Raw genomic sequence first — 17,945 nt, 5'->3', positions numbered from 1 at the left:
AAACACAGAGTGGGGCGCTCATATTCACTGTGTACACAATTTCGCCGTTTTATGATTTTGAGGTGTAAAAGAATCGTAAAAACTTAAAAGGATGGCTGAAATGGAAGAAATGTGCCGGTAAATTATATTTTTATTACAAATGTGATTAATTTGAAACTTAGACGAAAGGAGTAGGGGCATTAAGGCCTGGTTTTGGCCCAAGAAAATAAATTGTTTGATAACTTTTTCAAATTGGCACATAATGTTGAGAAATAAACTGCAGAAAGCATGGAAAGTTATGGTGAAAATGAGCAGCCCACACTACCCTTTTCATTTAAACAAGGAAAACTAAAGGTTAAAAAGTTAAAACAGCCAACAACACATTAAGTCAAAAGTTAAAATAACTAATGAGACTTAAAGTCAAAAGTTAAAACAGCTAATGACAATTAAAGTCAAAAGTGAAAACAGCCATTGACACTTTAAGTCAAAAGTTAAAACAGCTCATGACAATTAAAATGTCAAAAGTTGAAACAGCCAATGACATGTACAGTCAAAAGTGAAAACATCCAATGACACGTACAGTCAAGAGTTGAAACAGCCAGTGACACACCTACAGTCAAGAGTTAAAATAGCCAATGACACTTATAGTCAAAAGTGAAAACATCCAATGACACTTACAGTCAGAAGAGAAACCAAATGACACTTACAGTCAGAAGTGAAAACATCCAATGACATGTACAGTCAAAAGGTAAAACATCCAATGACACTTACAGTCAAAAGTGAAAACATCCAATGACATGTACAGTCAAAAGTGAAAATAGCCAATGAAACTAACATTCAAAAATGAAATCATCCAATGACACTTACAGTTAAAAGTTAAAACAGCCAATGACACTTACAGTCAAAAGTTAAAACAGCCAATGACACTTACAGTCAGAAGAGAAACCAAATGACACTTACAGTCAGAAGTGAAAACATCCAATGACACGTACAGTCAAAAGGTAAAACATCCAATGACACATACAGTCAGAAGTGAAAACATCCAATGACACGTACAGTCAAAAGGTAAAACATCCAATGACACATACAGTCAGAAGTGAAATCATCCAATGACACGTACAGTCAAAAGGTAAAACATCCAATGACACTTACAGTCAAAAGTGAAAACATCCAATGACATGTACAGTCAAAAGTTAAAATAGCCAATGAAACTAACATTCAAAAATGAAATCATCCAATGACACTTACAGTTAAAAGTTAAAACAGCCAATGACATGTACAGTCAAAAGTTAAAACAGCCAATGACATTTACAGTCAAAAGTTGAAACAGCCAATGCCACTTACAGTCAAGAGTTAAAACAGCCAATGACACTTAGTCAAAAGTGAAAACAGCCAATGACACTTACAGTCAAAAGTTGAAACAGCCAATACCACTTACAGTCAACAGGTAAAACATCCAATGACACTTACAGTCAAAAGTTGAAACAGCCAATACCACTTACAGTCAACAGGTAAAACATCCAATGACACTTAGTCAAAAGTGAAATCATCCAATGACACGTACAGTCAAGAGTTAAAACAGCCAATGACACTTTTAGTCAAAAGTTGAAACAGCCAATGACACTTACAGTCAAAAGGTAAAACATCCAATGACACTAACCGTCGAGGGTTAAAACATCCAATGACACTTACAGTCAAAAGTGAAAACATCAAATGACACTTAAAGCCAAAAGTTAAAAACAGCTAATGACACTTAAAATAAAAAGTAAAAACAGCCAATGATATGTACAGTCAAGAGTTAAAACAGCCTATGACACTTACAGTCAAGAGATAAAACAGCCAATGACACTTACATTGAAAACAGCCAATGACACTAACAGTCATAAGGTAAAACAGCCAATGACACATACAGTCGAGGTAAAACAGCCAATGACACATACAGTCGAGTTAAACAGCCAATGACACTTACAGTCAAAAGTGAAAACATCCAATGACACATACAGTCAAGAGTTAAAACAGCCAATGAGGAATATATACATGTGGAAACCAGAGGGAAAAGATATACTACACTGAACATTATAAAGTTGATTCAAAAGTCTTTAAAACATTAAATTGAAATACAGTACATGTGTAATATACAAAGGCTGTCATGAAACAATACTATTACATAACTCAAGAAGGATTAGGTAATCCATTCAATTATCCTAGACCAGTTGTTAACATTTTTACAAAGGGTTAAAGGAGGTTAATATAAGGCCAAATGTTATTTTGAGTTGTGCATGCACTCTTAAGCTAACTTGGACAAAATGTTTTTGATACTAAACTGATTTTATATTTGATCTCATTTTACATCACTTAATAAATGACGTCCCAATCAAATTGCCCTATCAAGTCATGGCTAATACTCAGTATTCTGTATAGTAATGATATCATACAATTTTTACTTATCAGTAAACTTTTCAAGTTTTAAAATAAACAGCTGGGCCATGAGCGCATGATACGCCCGACGTCTTATGTGGAAGTCATGCAATAATCATAAATAGTTTCTAAGAAAGTTTTAAGCAATAACCATATATCGTTTTAGAGACACGGCGGGACATGTGAAAACCCCCACCCTGTTGTTTTTTTTTACAAAAAACTAAATATTACCAAAATAAAATTTTGAATCAAAACCAAAAAGTATACAGATCTTTAGATTAATATAACAAAGAAGTGTGTAAAGTTTTAAGCAATAATCATAAATTATTTTTGAGATACGGCGCGACATGTAAAAAACCCTCCCCTGTTTTACAAAATACTCAATAACTCAAAAATAAAATTTTGAATAATCACCAAAAAGTATACAGATCTTAAGATTAATATAACAAAGAAGTGTGTAAAGTTTTAAGCAATAATCATAAATCGTTTTTGAGATACGGCACAACATGTAAAAAAAACCTCCCCCTTTTTTACAAAATACTCAATATCTCAAAAATGAAATTTTGAATCATCACCAAAAAGTATACAGATCTTTAGATTAATATAACAAAGACATGTGTAAAGTTTTAAGCAATAATCTTAAATAGTTTTTGAGATATGGTGCGACATGTAAAAAAAACCTCCCCCTTTTTTACAAAATACTCAATAACTCAAAAATGAAATTTTGAATCAACTCCAAAAAGTATACAGATATTGAGATTAATATAACTAAGAAGTGTTTAAAGTTTTAAGTCATAATCAAGAATCGTTTTTGAGATACAGTGCGACATGTGAAAAAAACACACCCTTGTTTTAGTTATAAAGTGCCATAACTCAAAAAGTTTAAATCTTATTTTCACCAAAAAGTATACAGATCATTTGACCATCATAAGAAACAACCATATTAAGTTTCATGAAATTTGGATAAGTCGTTCTCAAGTTACGGTGCGACATGTTTACGCCGGACAGACGGACAGACGGACGGACACCGGACATTTGTATACCATAATACGTCCCGTCAAAATTTTGACGGGCGTATAAAAACCTAAATGCACCTTTTTTAACAACAAATTACATAAAGAACATATGTAGATGATGTTAACTCCTGATTGATTTTAACCTGTAGATAAAAACTCGACCCAGGTCATCAAAGTTCTACTGGACATTTTAACACTAAAATATTGATACAATGTACTATCAAACTTGGAATATGATTTTTGTTGAGCCTGCTACTTTTGTCGCAGAAAGCTCGATATAGGGATAGTGATCCGGCGGCGTTGGCTAACTTCTTAAAAGCTTTATATTTTAGAAGGTGGAAGACCTCATTTTCATGGTTCAGCGTCTCCTTGAAAAAAAATTAAGAAAAAGATTTTTTTGTAATGTTAAATTCTCTCTTAATATAAGTAACAGGATAGCTATATTTGGTCTGTGCGTACCTTGCAAGGTCCTTGTGTCTGTCACACAGTTTTCACTCGACCTCGACCTCATTTCATGGATCAGTGAACAAGGTTAAGTTTTGGTGGTCAAGTCAATATCTCAGATACTATAAGCAATAGGTCTAGTATATATGGTGTATGGAAGCACCGTAAGGTGAACATGTCCAACTGGCAGGTGTCATCTGACCTTGACCTCATTTTCGTGGTTCAGTGGTTATAGTTTTTGAGTTTGTCTTTTTTTCTATTACTATATGCAATAGGTCAACTATATTTGGTATATGGAAATATTATATGATCTTTTATGTCAGTCGTGCAGGTTTAATTTGACCTTGACCTCATTTTCACGGTTCATTGCTCTGTGTTAAGCTTTTATGTTTTGGTCTGTTTTTCTTAAACTATAAACAATAGGTCAACTATATTTTTTTGTATGGATGAATTGTTAGCTGTACATGCCTGCCTGGCATAGTTCATCTGACCTTGACATGGTTCATTGGTCAATGTTTAGTTTTCTTGGTTAATGTTTAAGTTTATGTGACAGCCTTATATTTAGGACTATCAAAATAATATCAATGATTAGTAAAGAAGGCAAGACACTTACAGCGTGTGCACTCAAGTGTTATATTATTCCATATTTCTTGTTGGTTTTATTTTATACCACTATGCCAAATATGGTGTTGTTTATAAGATATTGTTTAATTTATGTAATAAAATTTATGAAGCATGACATCACTTTCTTTTTTTAAGATAGAGTTAAGATTAAGAATCAGATAATGATAGAGTTACAGAGTATTGTTTTCTTTTACAGAGTTGAAATTTTCGTACGGATTGTAAACAAATAAGTACTTTGTTCACAAATGCTTTATATCATAAAATGACAATTTGCTTTAGTGGTTGAGAGGTGTTACCAAAGTTAATTTGTGACATCAAGGCATATAAGAAAGTTGGTATTAATGTATGTCATGATATATCTGGTGTCTGTAGTCTTTTTTTTCTAGGTATGTAAAAAGTAAAATCCCAAAATTGAAAAATTGAAAAATACTGAACACTGATTAAAATACAAAACGGAAAGTCCCTAATCAAATTGCAAAATCAAAAGCTCAAATACATCAAACGAATGGATACCAACTGTCATATTCCTGACATGGTACAGGCATATTCTTATTGTATCTCATTAATCAGTGTCTTGAATTAATCCACTCCGTCCCAAGGGGACATAGGGCAACTACAGTTTATCTCCATTTCTTCCTGTCCATGGCTGTTCCTTTTGTTTCTTTCCAGGTCTTCCCAATTTTGCTCAGCTCAGTTGTCAAACGTTTGGATTTATTTGATACATGCAGCTGTTTCTCTCCAGGTTTCTGATCCATATAAGAGTACTAGTACAGATTTGACATTGGTTTTAAATATCCTTAACTTTGTGTTAGTTCTTAAAGCAGTACTGATCAGTACTCCTCTAAACAGGTTTAAGCATGAAAATATCATATATGTATTTGAGGTTTGTTGTTAACCACTTTTAATTGCTTTGTAATGTTGCATAGGGTGTTGATGTCTCCTTTGCTACAGGCGGCTTCAGCTTCTTTGGCTAGTTGGTTTACAAAGTTCCTTTTATCTTGTTTGCAGCTTTTCTTCACCTCCTTATCTTTATTGCTATATTGTTCTTGTGTCTGTTTTTTCTGCTGTCTAGTTATAGCAGTCAGAACTTTTGTTTTCACTTGTCGTCTTTCATTGACTATTTTCTTCTGTAGTCGTTTCTGTAACGGTTTTTTTTACAAGTTAGGGGTGTTGGCCCTAAGCTTAACCTACGGGAAGATTCTGGTTTTTCTGTAGAGGGTTTTCGTCCCTTAGACGATTGCTGATGCTAACGAGTTCCATCTACCAGGATTTCAGATCTGAGATTACTATGTTATAGTAATCTCAGTTTAGATGAACTTTGATATCATCAGGTTCAACATTCAAATTTATCTCTCGTATACTAGACGTGTAGTTACGTAAATAAATAAATGAGGTAGAACTTTAATGTTGACGATGCCGACGAAGACATTTGGGATAGTTTAGATGTGACAAGAAAAAGAAGATTAATGAAACATGAAAATGAGGTTCATGTCAGTTGAACTATGGCAAACTGACATGTTACTAGTATTCTGCGTACCAATTATAGATATAAACGGCGTTCTGGTGGAGAAATTAAATGTTAAGTAAGATCACTCATTGTTTAATAAATGAACCACGAAACAGGAATCAAGGTCAGATTCACCACGACAGAAAAATTTACCAACCAAATAATGGTCAATTATAAATCGAATTCACTGAAAAACAATCTTTAGCCCGAAAACTAAACGTTGATAGTAGAAAAACGAAAGTGTTAGACTGTTTTTAAAATACTGATTTGTGCATGATTTTTCATGTTCAGTCATAAATTTCTATCGGTATTCCTATTGGAACCAACTGTGCTCCTCTTCTTGTATTCATATGAGGCTGAAATTCATAATGAAAAGAAGCTAGCATGATCCTTCAACTTCATATTCTGCTATATAAACGATGTCCTCTCACTAAATAATTTAAAGTTAGGCGATTATTGAACGCATCTATCCCATTGAATTTGAAATAAAACATACATTAGCTATGATACAGTTAAATCTGTCTCATGTCATGATTTTCATCTAGAAATTCACAATGAGGGTCGTTTGAGAACAAAAACTTAACCAGAGATGATTTTAGCTTCCCTACTGCGAACTTTTCATTTCTCTGTAGCAACATTCCAACAGCGCCTGCATGTGGAGTTTATATCTCCTGGTTGATACGACTTTCCAGTGAAGTTGTGTTTCCTTATCATGATTTCTTTGATAGAGGGTTGCTGGTTTGTGTTACTCAATCTTTAGTTTTCTATGTTTTGATGTGCATACTGTTTTTAGTCTTCTGATCTTTTTTTTTTTTTTGCCAAGGCATTGCCAGTTTATTTTCGAGTTTGCATGTCTCTACTTTGGTATTTGTTGTCTCTCTTTCTGTGTTTCAAATCTATGTACAGATATAGATGTTCATTTAGCTGGTACGAATGGATATTTCCCATCTGACCCATTTCCCATCAGACGAACTAGGTATGCGTAAAACGTATGAAAGGTCGAATTAACCTAGATATTTATGTAGTTCATACAATTCCCCAAGTTTTTTTCTTTACCTTGTATTTTCAGTAGATTTATTTGATTTGAACATTGGAACACGATTTAATATTGCCGTTTGCATGATAGTTTTAATCAAAGGCCAATGATGATCATAGCAACTACTGAAAATAACAGAAACATACTTTTTCTATTGGTTAATGGCGTTGATGGTAAAGGTCCACACTCATAGTTTTTATATTTATTTGATTTGAACATTGGAACACGATTTAATATTGCCGTTTGCATGATAGTTTTAATCAAGGGCCAATGATGATCATAGCAACTACTGAAAATAACAGAAACATACTTTTTCTATTGGTTAATGGCGTTGATGGTAAAGGTCCACACTCATAGTTTTTATATTATATGTTTCAGACCTTCATAAATGATTCAAATACAAAATAAACAACATCAGTAACTTCGGGGGAGTTAGCTAATACTTCTGTCTCCATTTCCTCCGGCTGATTTTTGACATCCTGACATATCTCTCATAATTAGGAATATTGAAAATATTAATGTTCAATTAGACCGAATCCTTCAACTACCCATGGTTTAGATAAAATTGATGTGAACAACATTTGTCTTCATTTAACACAAGTTTATTTCATCACAATAAAATATCATGAAAGCAAAACACAAACATACAATATTAATAAATAAAAATACAAAATAATATTCCAGATATATAGTATGTTAACTCTAAAAACAGCGACAATCGACATCTAACATAAATTATTGAGATCAAGATAAATTGTAACTTGGTAAAAGCATGGAAGTAATATTCAAATATGCAATTCCTTGGTAAAAGTAAATATATAAATAAATAAATTAGAAGACTATTGTCATTTGGCGATTAACTGAAGATTTGTTTGAATAAATTTAATAAGCATTTTGAACTCTATCTCTGGCTGGTTAAATTTACGCGTAAATGTGCTGATGAAATATTAAATTACCATAAATTATGATTTGCTTTTCTCATGGTCCAGTATAGTGTCTGTGTTTTGGAAGAAAACAAACCAAAAGTTATATTTAAAAAGTCCAAATAGGATTGTCGATGTAAATGTATAAACCAAAAGATATGATATTGGTTCACATTATTTCAAATTGAAGATGAAATAATTAGTTATTGAAATCAGGTTTTTATAACTCGGGCAAGTATAACTTTTAAAATTAATTGTTGAGTATCCATAACAAAAATCATAAAGTTAATCAGAACCTTTACAAGCGATCGCTTTCCGTCTCCGTTTCTGAAAAACGTACCAGTACTGCGTTGATATTATTAAAATCCAGACAATAAAATGATAACTGATTGATACACAAATAAATCACAAAGAATAGGTACTATTATTCAAAGTTATAAAGAATTTGACTATAATTACCGTTTACGTCCGTGATGTTTAAGTGATTAAGATTAATTTAAATGTAGTTGTTCGACACAAGTTCGAACGTGTATGAAGAAATTATACACTGCCATCAATTTTACAAAATATCTCCAAATAAACTTGCATGGCGAAAATCAGACACGCTACCGCTATGCTAAAAAACGGTTATTAAATAACCCCAACTAATTATATAAAGACATTATGTACCCAAACACATGCAACAAAATTCATCAATTTACATAAATTATTCAGAGACACAAACACACACACCAAAGTAACAACAATCATGGACATGCAACTATGTTAGATATTTAACATCATAAAAACTGTCACAGTCTATAATACATATTTAAAAACAAAATATACTTAAAATAAATTATATCACAATGGAAAGTATATAATGCATGGGAATAAAATGAAAAATCATAAATTTATTCAATTTAAAATGACCAGCATACAATAATCCGTATAATTTTTAAAATAACAAAATCACAATTAATTTAGTTTAAAATTTTATTTGTCCGTATAATTTTAAAATAATTTATATCACAGAAATAAATATAAAAATAATCTGGTTATATTGTTAGTCTTTTTAACTAATATTGCATTATGAATATTCTAAATCACAGTTAAGTTTTTGGATATATTTCATATCACATATTTTATTACAAAGAGTTTATATTAATATGTAGCATCTCGTTGACATGATCAACACTTATACAGAACAAATTATGAACTAAGAGTAATATGAAGTCGAAACTGGAGTTCATGAAGTCTGGCAATATTCAGAAATAAAAAAAAGTACTGTCTTCAAAAAATGACATCCTCTCGTTGTAAGTTTTAAAATTGACCAACTTAAAAGTCATTAATGCATGTTATCTGAAAACACATGCAACTGGGAGCTAGCTTCACGTCATACTAGTATTTATGATTGACCTTTTCGTTAATGAAATGTAAATGATGTACGTTTCTAAATGGGTCGTCAGTTGCTTTTTAAATCCAGGTATGCCTTGATGGATGGGGGTAATGGAAGTTTCTCGATTGCTGACGGTAATGTTGACGAGTTCTTAGAAAGAGTTGTTCTTATAGAACACCGACACACGTGCTGCAGACTCCTCACTCCCATGTAATGTTTATAGTCAAACATATCTGCTAGTTTAGGGTTAAGTCCATACGACTTCTGTTCTTCTAGTTTCTTGTCACTGTCATCTCCGTTTTCGAGTGTGTTAATATGAGTGCTTGCATCAAAGGAAACACTCCAAACGCCTCGCATAAAAGTATCTAGGCATATAAGTCCTCTCCTACCTTCTTCCGTCAGTGCATCCTTTGTTTCAGAGTTGAAATTTGAATTGTTAAAGATAAAGATACTATTCAACCCTTTTATCAAACTCTCGAAGGGATCAAATCTGTTTTCTTCCCCGAGTCTGAAGAAAGGATTTGCTCCATACCTCAGCAAAACTTCAACCATTTCTGGATCTCGACATACGGCTGCCGCAGAGAGAGGGTTGTGTAATTCAGTTATTTCAAACGGACGGTCAATTATATCACATTCTCCATTGGTTAATTTTTCTCTAGTCTCACAAATTTGTCTTAAATAAAAATGAAACGACTCAACTAATTTTTTCCTCATCGTTTTGGACATGAAGCCAGGATAAAGCAAGTTGGTGTAGCGTTTGACAGATGATAATGCTTTGATCACATGACCAGGAAGCAGTATGCTAAAAATAGTATCGAGGTTTCCCTCACAAATGAACATTTCTAGCAAGAGATTTTGAGCCAGTTCTTTTTCATTAATTTCGTATTCAAAACACAATCTGAGTGACATATAAAGTGAATCATGTTCGATGCATTTTCCCTTCAATCTTCTTCGATATTTGTGAATATTTGCAACTTCCCTGATTTTAGAAACAATGTCCGATTTGTGGTTGTGCATGACGTCAGACAAGGTATTCCCCAGCTGTTGTCGATACAAAAATTTTTCAGCTGGGCATTGCACATCTTTCTTGTTGGTAAATGAATATTTATTTCCTTCAAATATCTTCATTTTTACCTCTTAACACAATTTTCTGTAAATAAAATTTCCAGAATAGACCAAAATCTTTGTTGTTTTGGTTTCTCAGATCGACAAACGGTTACTGGTTACCCAGCGACAGCTGTCATGAAAATCGATTTTACTTAACCTGCAATCTATTTCATGTCGATTAATTTAAGACTTCGTCCATCACCTGATTTTTGAATTGTTGTAGATCTCTTTTTTACCACAAATACCGGTTCAAACAATTGTGATATGTAACTTCCGAATCAGATAATAATAGCTTGAGATAATGACGTAGTAGTTTTGGGGTGCGCTTTATTTACATCGACCAGAGTATGCCTCAACAGAGACATGTTGCTTTCTACGTATCTGGCTTCAATATCCACACGTTACAGTATGGAGTTGAATTTGTAAGCCAAAAAATAACCTTATAAAAAAAAACACATTTTGTTGTTGAATTCAATTATTTCAACTCACCTATGTATAACTTAATACGATTGTCACATGAAATATTGTGCCTCGTTTTTTTCCGAGTTTTATTTTGCGTGCAAGGTTTTTGCGTTTTTTTTTCATTTCACGTATTTCCGTGTTAAAATTTTGTGACCCTTTTTTCTGAAAGCACACAATAAAAGCCCCAATTGAATTGGTTGATACCTATTATGGAGAGAGGTATTATTCTCTATTCTGTAAACCTCATCCACACCCTCATATATATTGGGTTATTTCAAATAAATATTGGATATTCGAGGCTGAGCGCCTATTAGCGGGATAGGATGCAGAATACTATAAGAATATCTTTACAAGGAGATGTTTGGTGGTCTCTTAAAAGTCGGTGCATGGGATTAATAAGCTACAACCAATTAACAAAAAGGGTTAACTTAGTCCTACTAGGAATACAAAAGCTATAGAATATGTAAGACATAATGCAGTGCAAATAATATTGAATCTATACTGAGCATAATGTCGAAAGTACTGAACATAATGAAAAATGCACTGAATATAACGTCAGAAGTTCCAAAGTACATAATTTAAACACCACTGCATATAATAATGAAGCTACTGAACATAATAACTAAAGCACTGAACATAATGATAAAATAGAACTACTGAACATAATGATAAAATAAAACTACTGAAAATAATGATAAAATAAAACTACTGAACATAATGTCAAAACCACTGAACATATTAATATGAAAGCTACTGAACATAATATAAATAATACTGAACATAATGCACCGAACATATTAAACAATCAACATCAGAATACAGTGATTGCGTTCCATAAGAATGAATTATTAATAAATATGTTCATTTTTCCATTGTGTATATTGTATTGTATTGTTTGTATATGCCTTCAACCCCCAGGGGTATAAATGTGCATTTCATAAATAAATAAAATTAATAATAGAAGATCTACAAAAATTCTGCAAAATCTGAAATTCAAAAAAGCAAACATAACGGATCCCAATCAAGGTTAGGAAAAATCTTAAAATCAATTCGTCTTGAACACACATTGAATAGTTGCCACTAGACGTTAAGCAACCCAAAAATAAAATAATGTTTTTACCAGGTGAGCGATTCAGGATCACGTTCTCTCATGTGCTGTGGGGTTTCTATCTTGTATGAAATTTTTCAATGCCCTCATTTTCATAAAGGACTTTTAGCATTATTATTTCCCATAACAATTCATTGAAAACATTTGGACATGGACTGACACGGCATACATATAGTGTGTGAATAGTGTCAGTTAAATTCGGATGATTATTTTTGTTGGAATCCACGTACATCGAACCTCTTGTACACTGTAAAGCAGAAACTCTTTCTTCACATCCCGAATAATTGGGTTAAAAACTGTTCGAAGTCAGATCCTGTAATTCAGCAGTGGCGGATCCAGGAATTTTCATAAGTGGGGGCCCAACGACTGCCTAAGAGGGGGCCCGCTCCAGTCACAATTCAGTGATTCCCTATATAAGCAACCACATCCCCCCCCCTAAATCGCCTCTTCTCAGTGATAGTCGTTTGTTGCTGTGTTACATATTTGTTTTTCGTTAATTTTTTTGGTACATGAACTAGGCAGTTATTTTTCTCGTTTGAATTACTAAAACGTTTGTGATGTCGAGGTCTTTTGTAGCTGACTGCGGTATGAGCTTTGCTCATGGTTGAAGGTCGTACGGTGACCTATAGCTGATTAGTTCTGTGTCATTTGGTCTCTTGTGGAGAATTGTCTGATTGGCAATCATACAATACCTTATTTTTATAAGCTCCCGCTAACACGGTAAACGGTTAACCCCGTCACATTCTGTATGTGTGTGTCCGTCCCAAATCAGGAGCCTGTAAATCAGTGGTTGTCGTTTCTTGCTGTGTTACATATCTGTTTTTGTTAATTTCTTGTACATAAATCAGGCCGTTAGTTTTCACGTTTGAATTGTTATACATTTTTCATTTCGGGGCCTTTTATAGTTGACTATGCAGTATGGACTTTGCTCATTGTTGAAGGTCGTATGGTGACCTATTGTTGTTATTTTCTGTGCCATTTGGTCTCTTTTAAATAGTGGTATCATTGGCAATCACACCACATCATCTCTTTTTAGCTCACCTGGCCCAAAGGGCCAAGTGAGCTTATCTCATCACTTTGCGTCCGGTGTTCCGGCGTCCGGTGTCCGTCGTCCGTCGTCGTCCGGCGTTAGCTTTTACAAAAATCTTCTCCTCTGAAACTACTGGGCCAAATCAAACCAAACTTGGCCACAATCATCATTTGGGTATCTAGTTTAAAAAATGTGTGGCGTGACCCGGTCAACCAACCAAGATGGCCGCCACGGCTAAAAATAGAACATAGGGGTAAAATGCAGTTTTTGGCTTATAACTAAAAAACTAAAGCATTTTGAGGAAATCTGACGGGGTAAAAATGTTTATCAGGTCAAGATCTATCTGCCCTGAAATTTTCAGATGAATCGGTCAATCGGTTGTTGGGTTGCTGCCCCTGAATTGGTAATTTTGAGGAAATTTTGCTATTTTTTGGTTATTATCTTGAATATTATTATAGATAGAGATAAACTGTAAACAGCAATAATGTTCAGCAAAGTTAGATTTACAAATAAGTCACATGACCAAAATGGTCAGTTGACCCGTTTAGGAGTTATTGCCCTTTATAGTCAATTTTTAACCATTTTTCGTAAATTAGAGTAATCTTTTACAAAAATCTTCTCCTCTGAAACTACTGGGCCAAATTAATCCAAACTTGGCCACAATCATCTTTGGGGTATCTAGTTAAAAAAATGTGTGGCGTGACCTGGTCAACCAACAAAGATGGCCGCCACGGCTAAAAATAGAACATAGGGGTAAAATGCAGTTTTTGGCTTATAACTCAAAAACCAAAGCATTTTGAGGAAATCTGACGGGTTGAAAATGTTTATCAGGTCAAGATCTATCTGCCCTGAAATTTTCAGATGAATCGGTCAATCGGTTGTTGGGTTGCTGCCCCTGAATTGGTAATTTTGAGGAAGTTTTGCTGTTTTTGGTTATTATCTTGAATATTATTATAGATAGAGATAAACTGTAAACAGCAATAATGTTCAGCAAAGTTAGATCTACAAATAAGTCAACATGACCAAAATGGTCAATTGACCTGTTTAGGAGTTATTGCCCTTTATAGTCAATTTTTAACCATTTTTCGTAAATCTTAGTAATCTTTTACAAAAATCTTCTCCTCTGAAACTACTGGGCCAAATTAATCCAAACTTGGCCACAATCATCTTTGGGGTATCTAGTTAAAAAAATGTGTGGCGTGACCTGGTCAACCAACTAAGATGGACGCCACAGCTAAAAATAGAACATAGGGGTAAAATGCAGTTTTTGGCTTATAACTCAAAAACCAAAGCATTTTGAGGAAATCTGACATGGGATAAAAATGTTTATCAGGTCAAGATCTATCTGCCCTGAAATTTTTAGTTGAATCAGTCAACCCGTTGTTGGGTTGCTGCCCCTGAATTGGTAATTTTGAGGAAATTTTGCTTTTTTTGGTTATTATCTTGAATATTATTATAGATAGAGATAAACTGTAAACATCAATAATGTTCAGCAAAGTTAGATTTACAAATAAGTCAACATGATCGAAATGGTCAGTTGACCCCTTTAGGAGTTATTGCCCTTTATAGTCAATTTTTAACCATTTTTCATAAATCTAAGTAATCTTTTACAAAATCTCCACTGAAACTACTAGGCCACAATCATTTTTGGGGTATCTAGTTTGAAAAATGTGTCCGATGACCTGGCCATTCAACCAAGATGGCCACCACGGCTAAAAATAGAACATAGGGGTAAAATGCAGTTTTTGGCATAAATAACTATGAAACCAAAGCATTTAGAGCAAATCTGACATGAAGTTAAATTGTTAATCAAGCCAATATTTATCTGCCCTGAATTTTTCAGATAAATTGGACAACTGGTTGTTGGGTTGCTGTCCTCCAATTGGTAATTTTTAAAGAAATTTTGCCGTTTTTGGTTATCTTGAATACTATTATAGATAGCGATAAACTGTAAACATCAATAATGTTCAGCAAAGTAAGATCTACAAATAAGTCAACATGACCTAAATGGTCAATTGACCCCTTAAGGAGTTATTGCCCTTTATAGTCAATTTTTAACAATTTTCATTAATTTGGTAAATTTATGTAAATTTTTACCAAATATAGTTCTCTGTTACTAATGGGCAAAGTTCATTATAGATATAATTGTAAGAAGCAAAATCGTTCAGTAAAGTAAGAACTTCAAACACATCACCATCACCAAAATACAATTTTGTCATGAATCCATTTGTGTCCTTTGTTTGATATGCACATAGACCAAGGTGAGCGACACAGGCTCTTTAGAGCCACTAGTTTTTGTTTTATACAAGCAACCATTAGAAGTTGAATATGAACTAGAAGTGGAATATGAATGCAGTATGGTTAAACCACACACCCCTTCTGACGAAGATATTAAACATTATTCTTATGATTGTAAGTTTTATTTTATTGTTAATTTTCAAGATATTGTACAATTCTGTTTATTCTTAAGGTTTTTCATTCCATATGAAAAAAATCAGTAACCTTTTAACTTTTAGTACAAACGGCTTCGTTATTTTATTAGATCTATTAATTTACAGCTATGAGGCCTTTGTGTGAGCATAACAAAACTTTAAAATGTATAACTACAATACATATACATTTATGCCTTATTTTAAAAAGAAACGTTTTCCTTATTTTTTATGGGGTTGGTTTATGGTTTTCGGCATAATCATATTTATACAAATTCTTGAAAAGCAAAATTATCTCCCAGTTACGCTAGTTGATTTTAACAATATTAAAAACAAGTTGCTTTCTTTAAAAAAAGAAATGCAATCGTAAACCCAAATGCTTGTTTGGCATTATATATATATTAGATAATTGTTTAATAAAGATGTATTGTTTTATATTACTTTTGTTGTGCATAAGAATTAGAAACTGACATTGCCTGTTTACCTAATGTAATACCGGCTTCACACATCAACGTATAGATCCGACGTACGTCGGCCGTAGTAAAAAAAATCATGCACGCTACCAATACGCTAGTAAATTTGATGCATTCAACCTGTCAATCATATCTGTATCGTGTGCACAACGACCTAAAACGTGTATTGGGTGTGCGTAAAGCGTACCTATGCGTTTCTCCTAGTCTTTCTACATTCCCGACTGCAGGTCTGTCTATATGTTAATGTTTGTCAATATATATAAGTCTGTCACATTCGCCCGTCTGTTTACATGTTTACCAGTCCGTCTATGCCCACTGGTTCGTCTACATGTTCACTAGCTTTGAAATAGCTTTCGGTAAGTGCGATTATTTCAGTGATTTGTGTCTATTGTTTTTATGTAAGTGATTATTGTGCACCTTACCCATATTTTTAGGGACGCGAATTGCAACTGATATTTTACAGTTTTTTTCTTGCGATGTGTTGTCCTTATGGTTTGGTTCATTAGGGAGGGTTGGGTTTATGGCCACCACATTGTTTATGTACCAATGTCCATTCGAAAGCCAGGAACATGTAGTACAGTGGTTGTTGTTCATAATTCATGTCAGTCAAGTTTTTTTCGTAAATTATTTTGTTATCAATAAGGCTATTTAGTTTTGTTTGATTTTTGTTTTTAAATCGTAATGGTCGGGGCATTTAATAGCCGACTAAATAGAGTTTTTTTTTCATTTTTGGAGGCCGCTCGGTGGCCTTTAAAGACTTACTACCACGTCATTGTAACTCTGGTTGACACTTGTATCATTAGTGCTGGACCATGGTCGATCCTATGCACCTTTGAGGCAGGCGGGATATTTTTGTAGATCTTGTACAGCTCAAACTAATGGGAGTAGTTCCTGTACTTTTATGTCTTGTCCCATGTTGCATGGTTGGAGAGGGTGTAATATCTTCTGTAGGTTTGATGAAGTTTCACCCGTATCGGACTTCTTCTCCTAAATGAAAGCTTTAAGGCGACGAGTATTTTTGTATGCAATGTGCCCTTCACGTGTCTCAAACTTATCTGAAGCGTTTTCAACGCTCGTGCAGAGTGTATATTATGTACGTGCAGTTTACAGGTATACGCTTGACAAACATGCACTTGAGCTGAATGAAATTGTTTATGTTTCATTAAAATTTTCCTGAAGGAAAAGCGTTCACCAAGCGTATACCTTTGCTTTTCGACGTACTTCAGACTTATGGAACGCGGGTTTAAATGCTTGCGTAGCGTTCCTCTGGTGAGCAACTAAGTTACGCATACGATGATACGGACTTTGTTAATTTTCTTTTTTGACTGATTATTTTACATTGTCTTTTCGGGGCCTTTTATAGCCGACTATGCGGTACGTGCTTTGTCTGTTGTTGAAGGCCGTACGGAGACCCATAGTTTGTACTTCTGTGTTATTTTGGTTTCTTGTAGATAGTTGTCTCATTGACACCAAACCATATCTTCTTTTTTATATTCGATATCTTATCGCCGACCTGGTTAAGTCTGCTAAAAATGCATGCATGATTCATTTTTAGATTATCAGTCGTAATGAAAGTGGCACATTTAATTCGTAGTTTCATTGCTTGAAGTATCATTTCTTACATCTGCATGGTCAAATGTGTATTTTTTTAAAACAAATTTTAGATTTAGATTTCTGTCACGGTTATTTCCCCCCTTTTCATATTGAATATCTATACTTATCAGTCGCATTTTAATGACGAAAAGGATTCAGAGGTTATTATGTGACCTCCTTGTTTAAAAAAAAAGTAAATAATGTTGCAATATTTAAACAAAGAAAATAACTTTAAATTTGCAATATTAATGAAATAGATACGGACATAACTTTCATAATTAATTTTAACGTTATTTTCAATAAACGAAGTTTTTTTTGAAAAATCCTCGTTTTTACACATATTTGAGGCACGTATTTATGATTCCCATGTCCTTGGTCTATCCTAGACGTAAAATTTCAAAAAGGGCTAATGCTTTTT

At 33.6% G+C, this 17,945-nt stretch overlaps 1 protein-coding gene across 1 annotated transcript; it reads right to left on the bottom strand.

Annotated features, from left to right (window-relative positions):
• Positions 1-9,391: 9,391 nt before the first annotated feature.
• LOC139484296 (uncharacterized) lies at positions 9,392-10,453 on the bottom strand. Its single transcript, XM_071268031.1, has one exon. The coding sequence runs from the start codon at positions 10,451-10,453 to the stop codon at positions 9,392-9,394; it is 1,062 nt and encodes a 353-aa protein (XP_071124132.1).
• Positions 10,454-17,945: the final 7,492 nt, after the last annotated feature.

Source organism: Mytilus edulis, chromosome 8 (genome assembly GCF_963676685.1).
Source record: "Mytilus edulis chromosome 8, xbMytEdul2.2, whole genome shotgun sequence".
Classification (NCBI taxonomy): domain Eukaryota; kingdom Metazoa; phylum Mollusca; class Bivalvia; order Mytilida; family Mytilidae; genus Mytilus; species Mytilus edulis.
The sequence above is the reverse complement of the archived record's forward strand: the minus strand, read 5'-3'. Positions and strand labels throughout refer to the sequence as shown.

Coding starts and splice junctions, on each gene's coding strand:
- LOC139484296 (XM_071268031.1), bottom strand. CDS start 10,453: ATGAAGATATTTGAAGGAAATAAATATTCATTTACCAACAAGAAAGAT.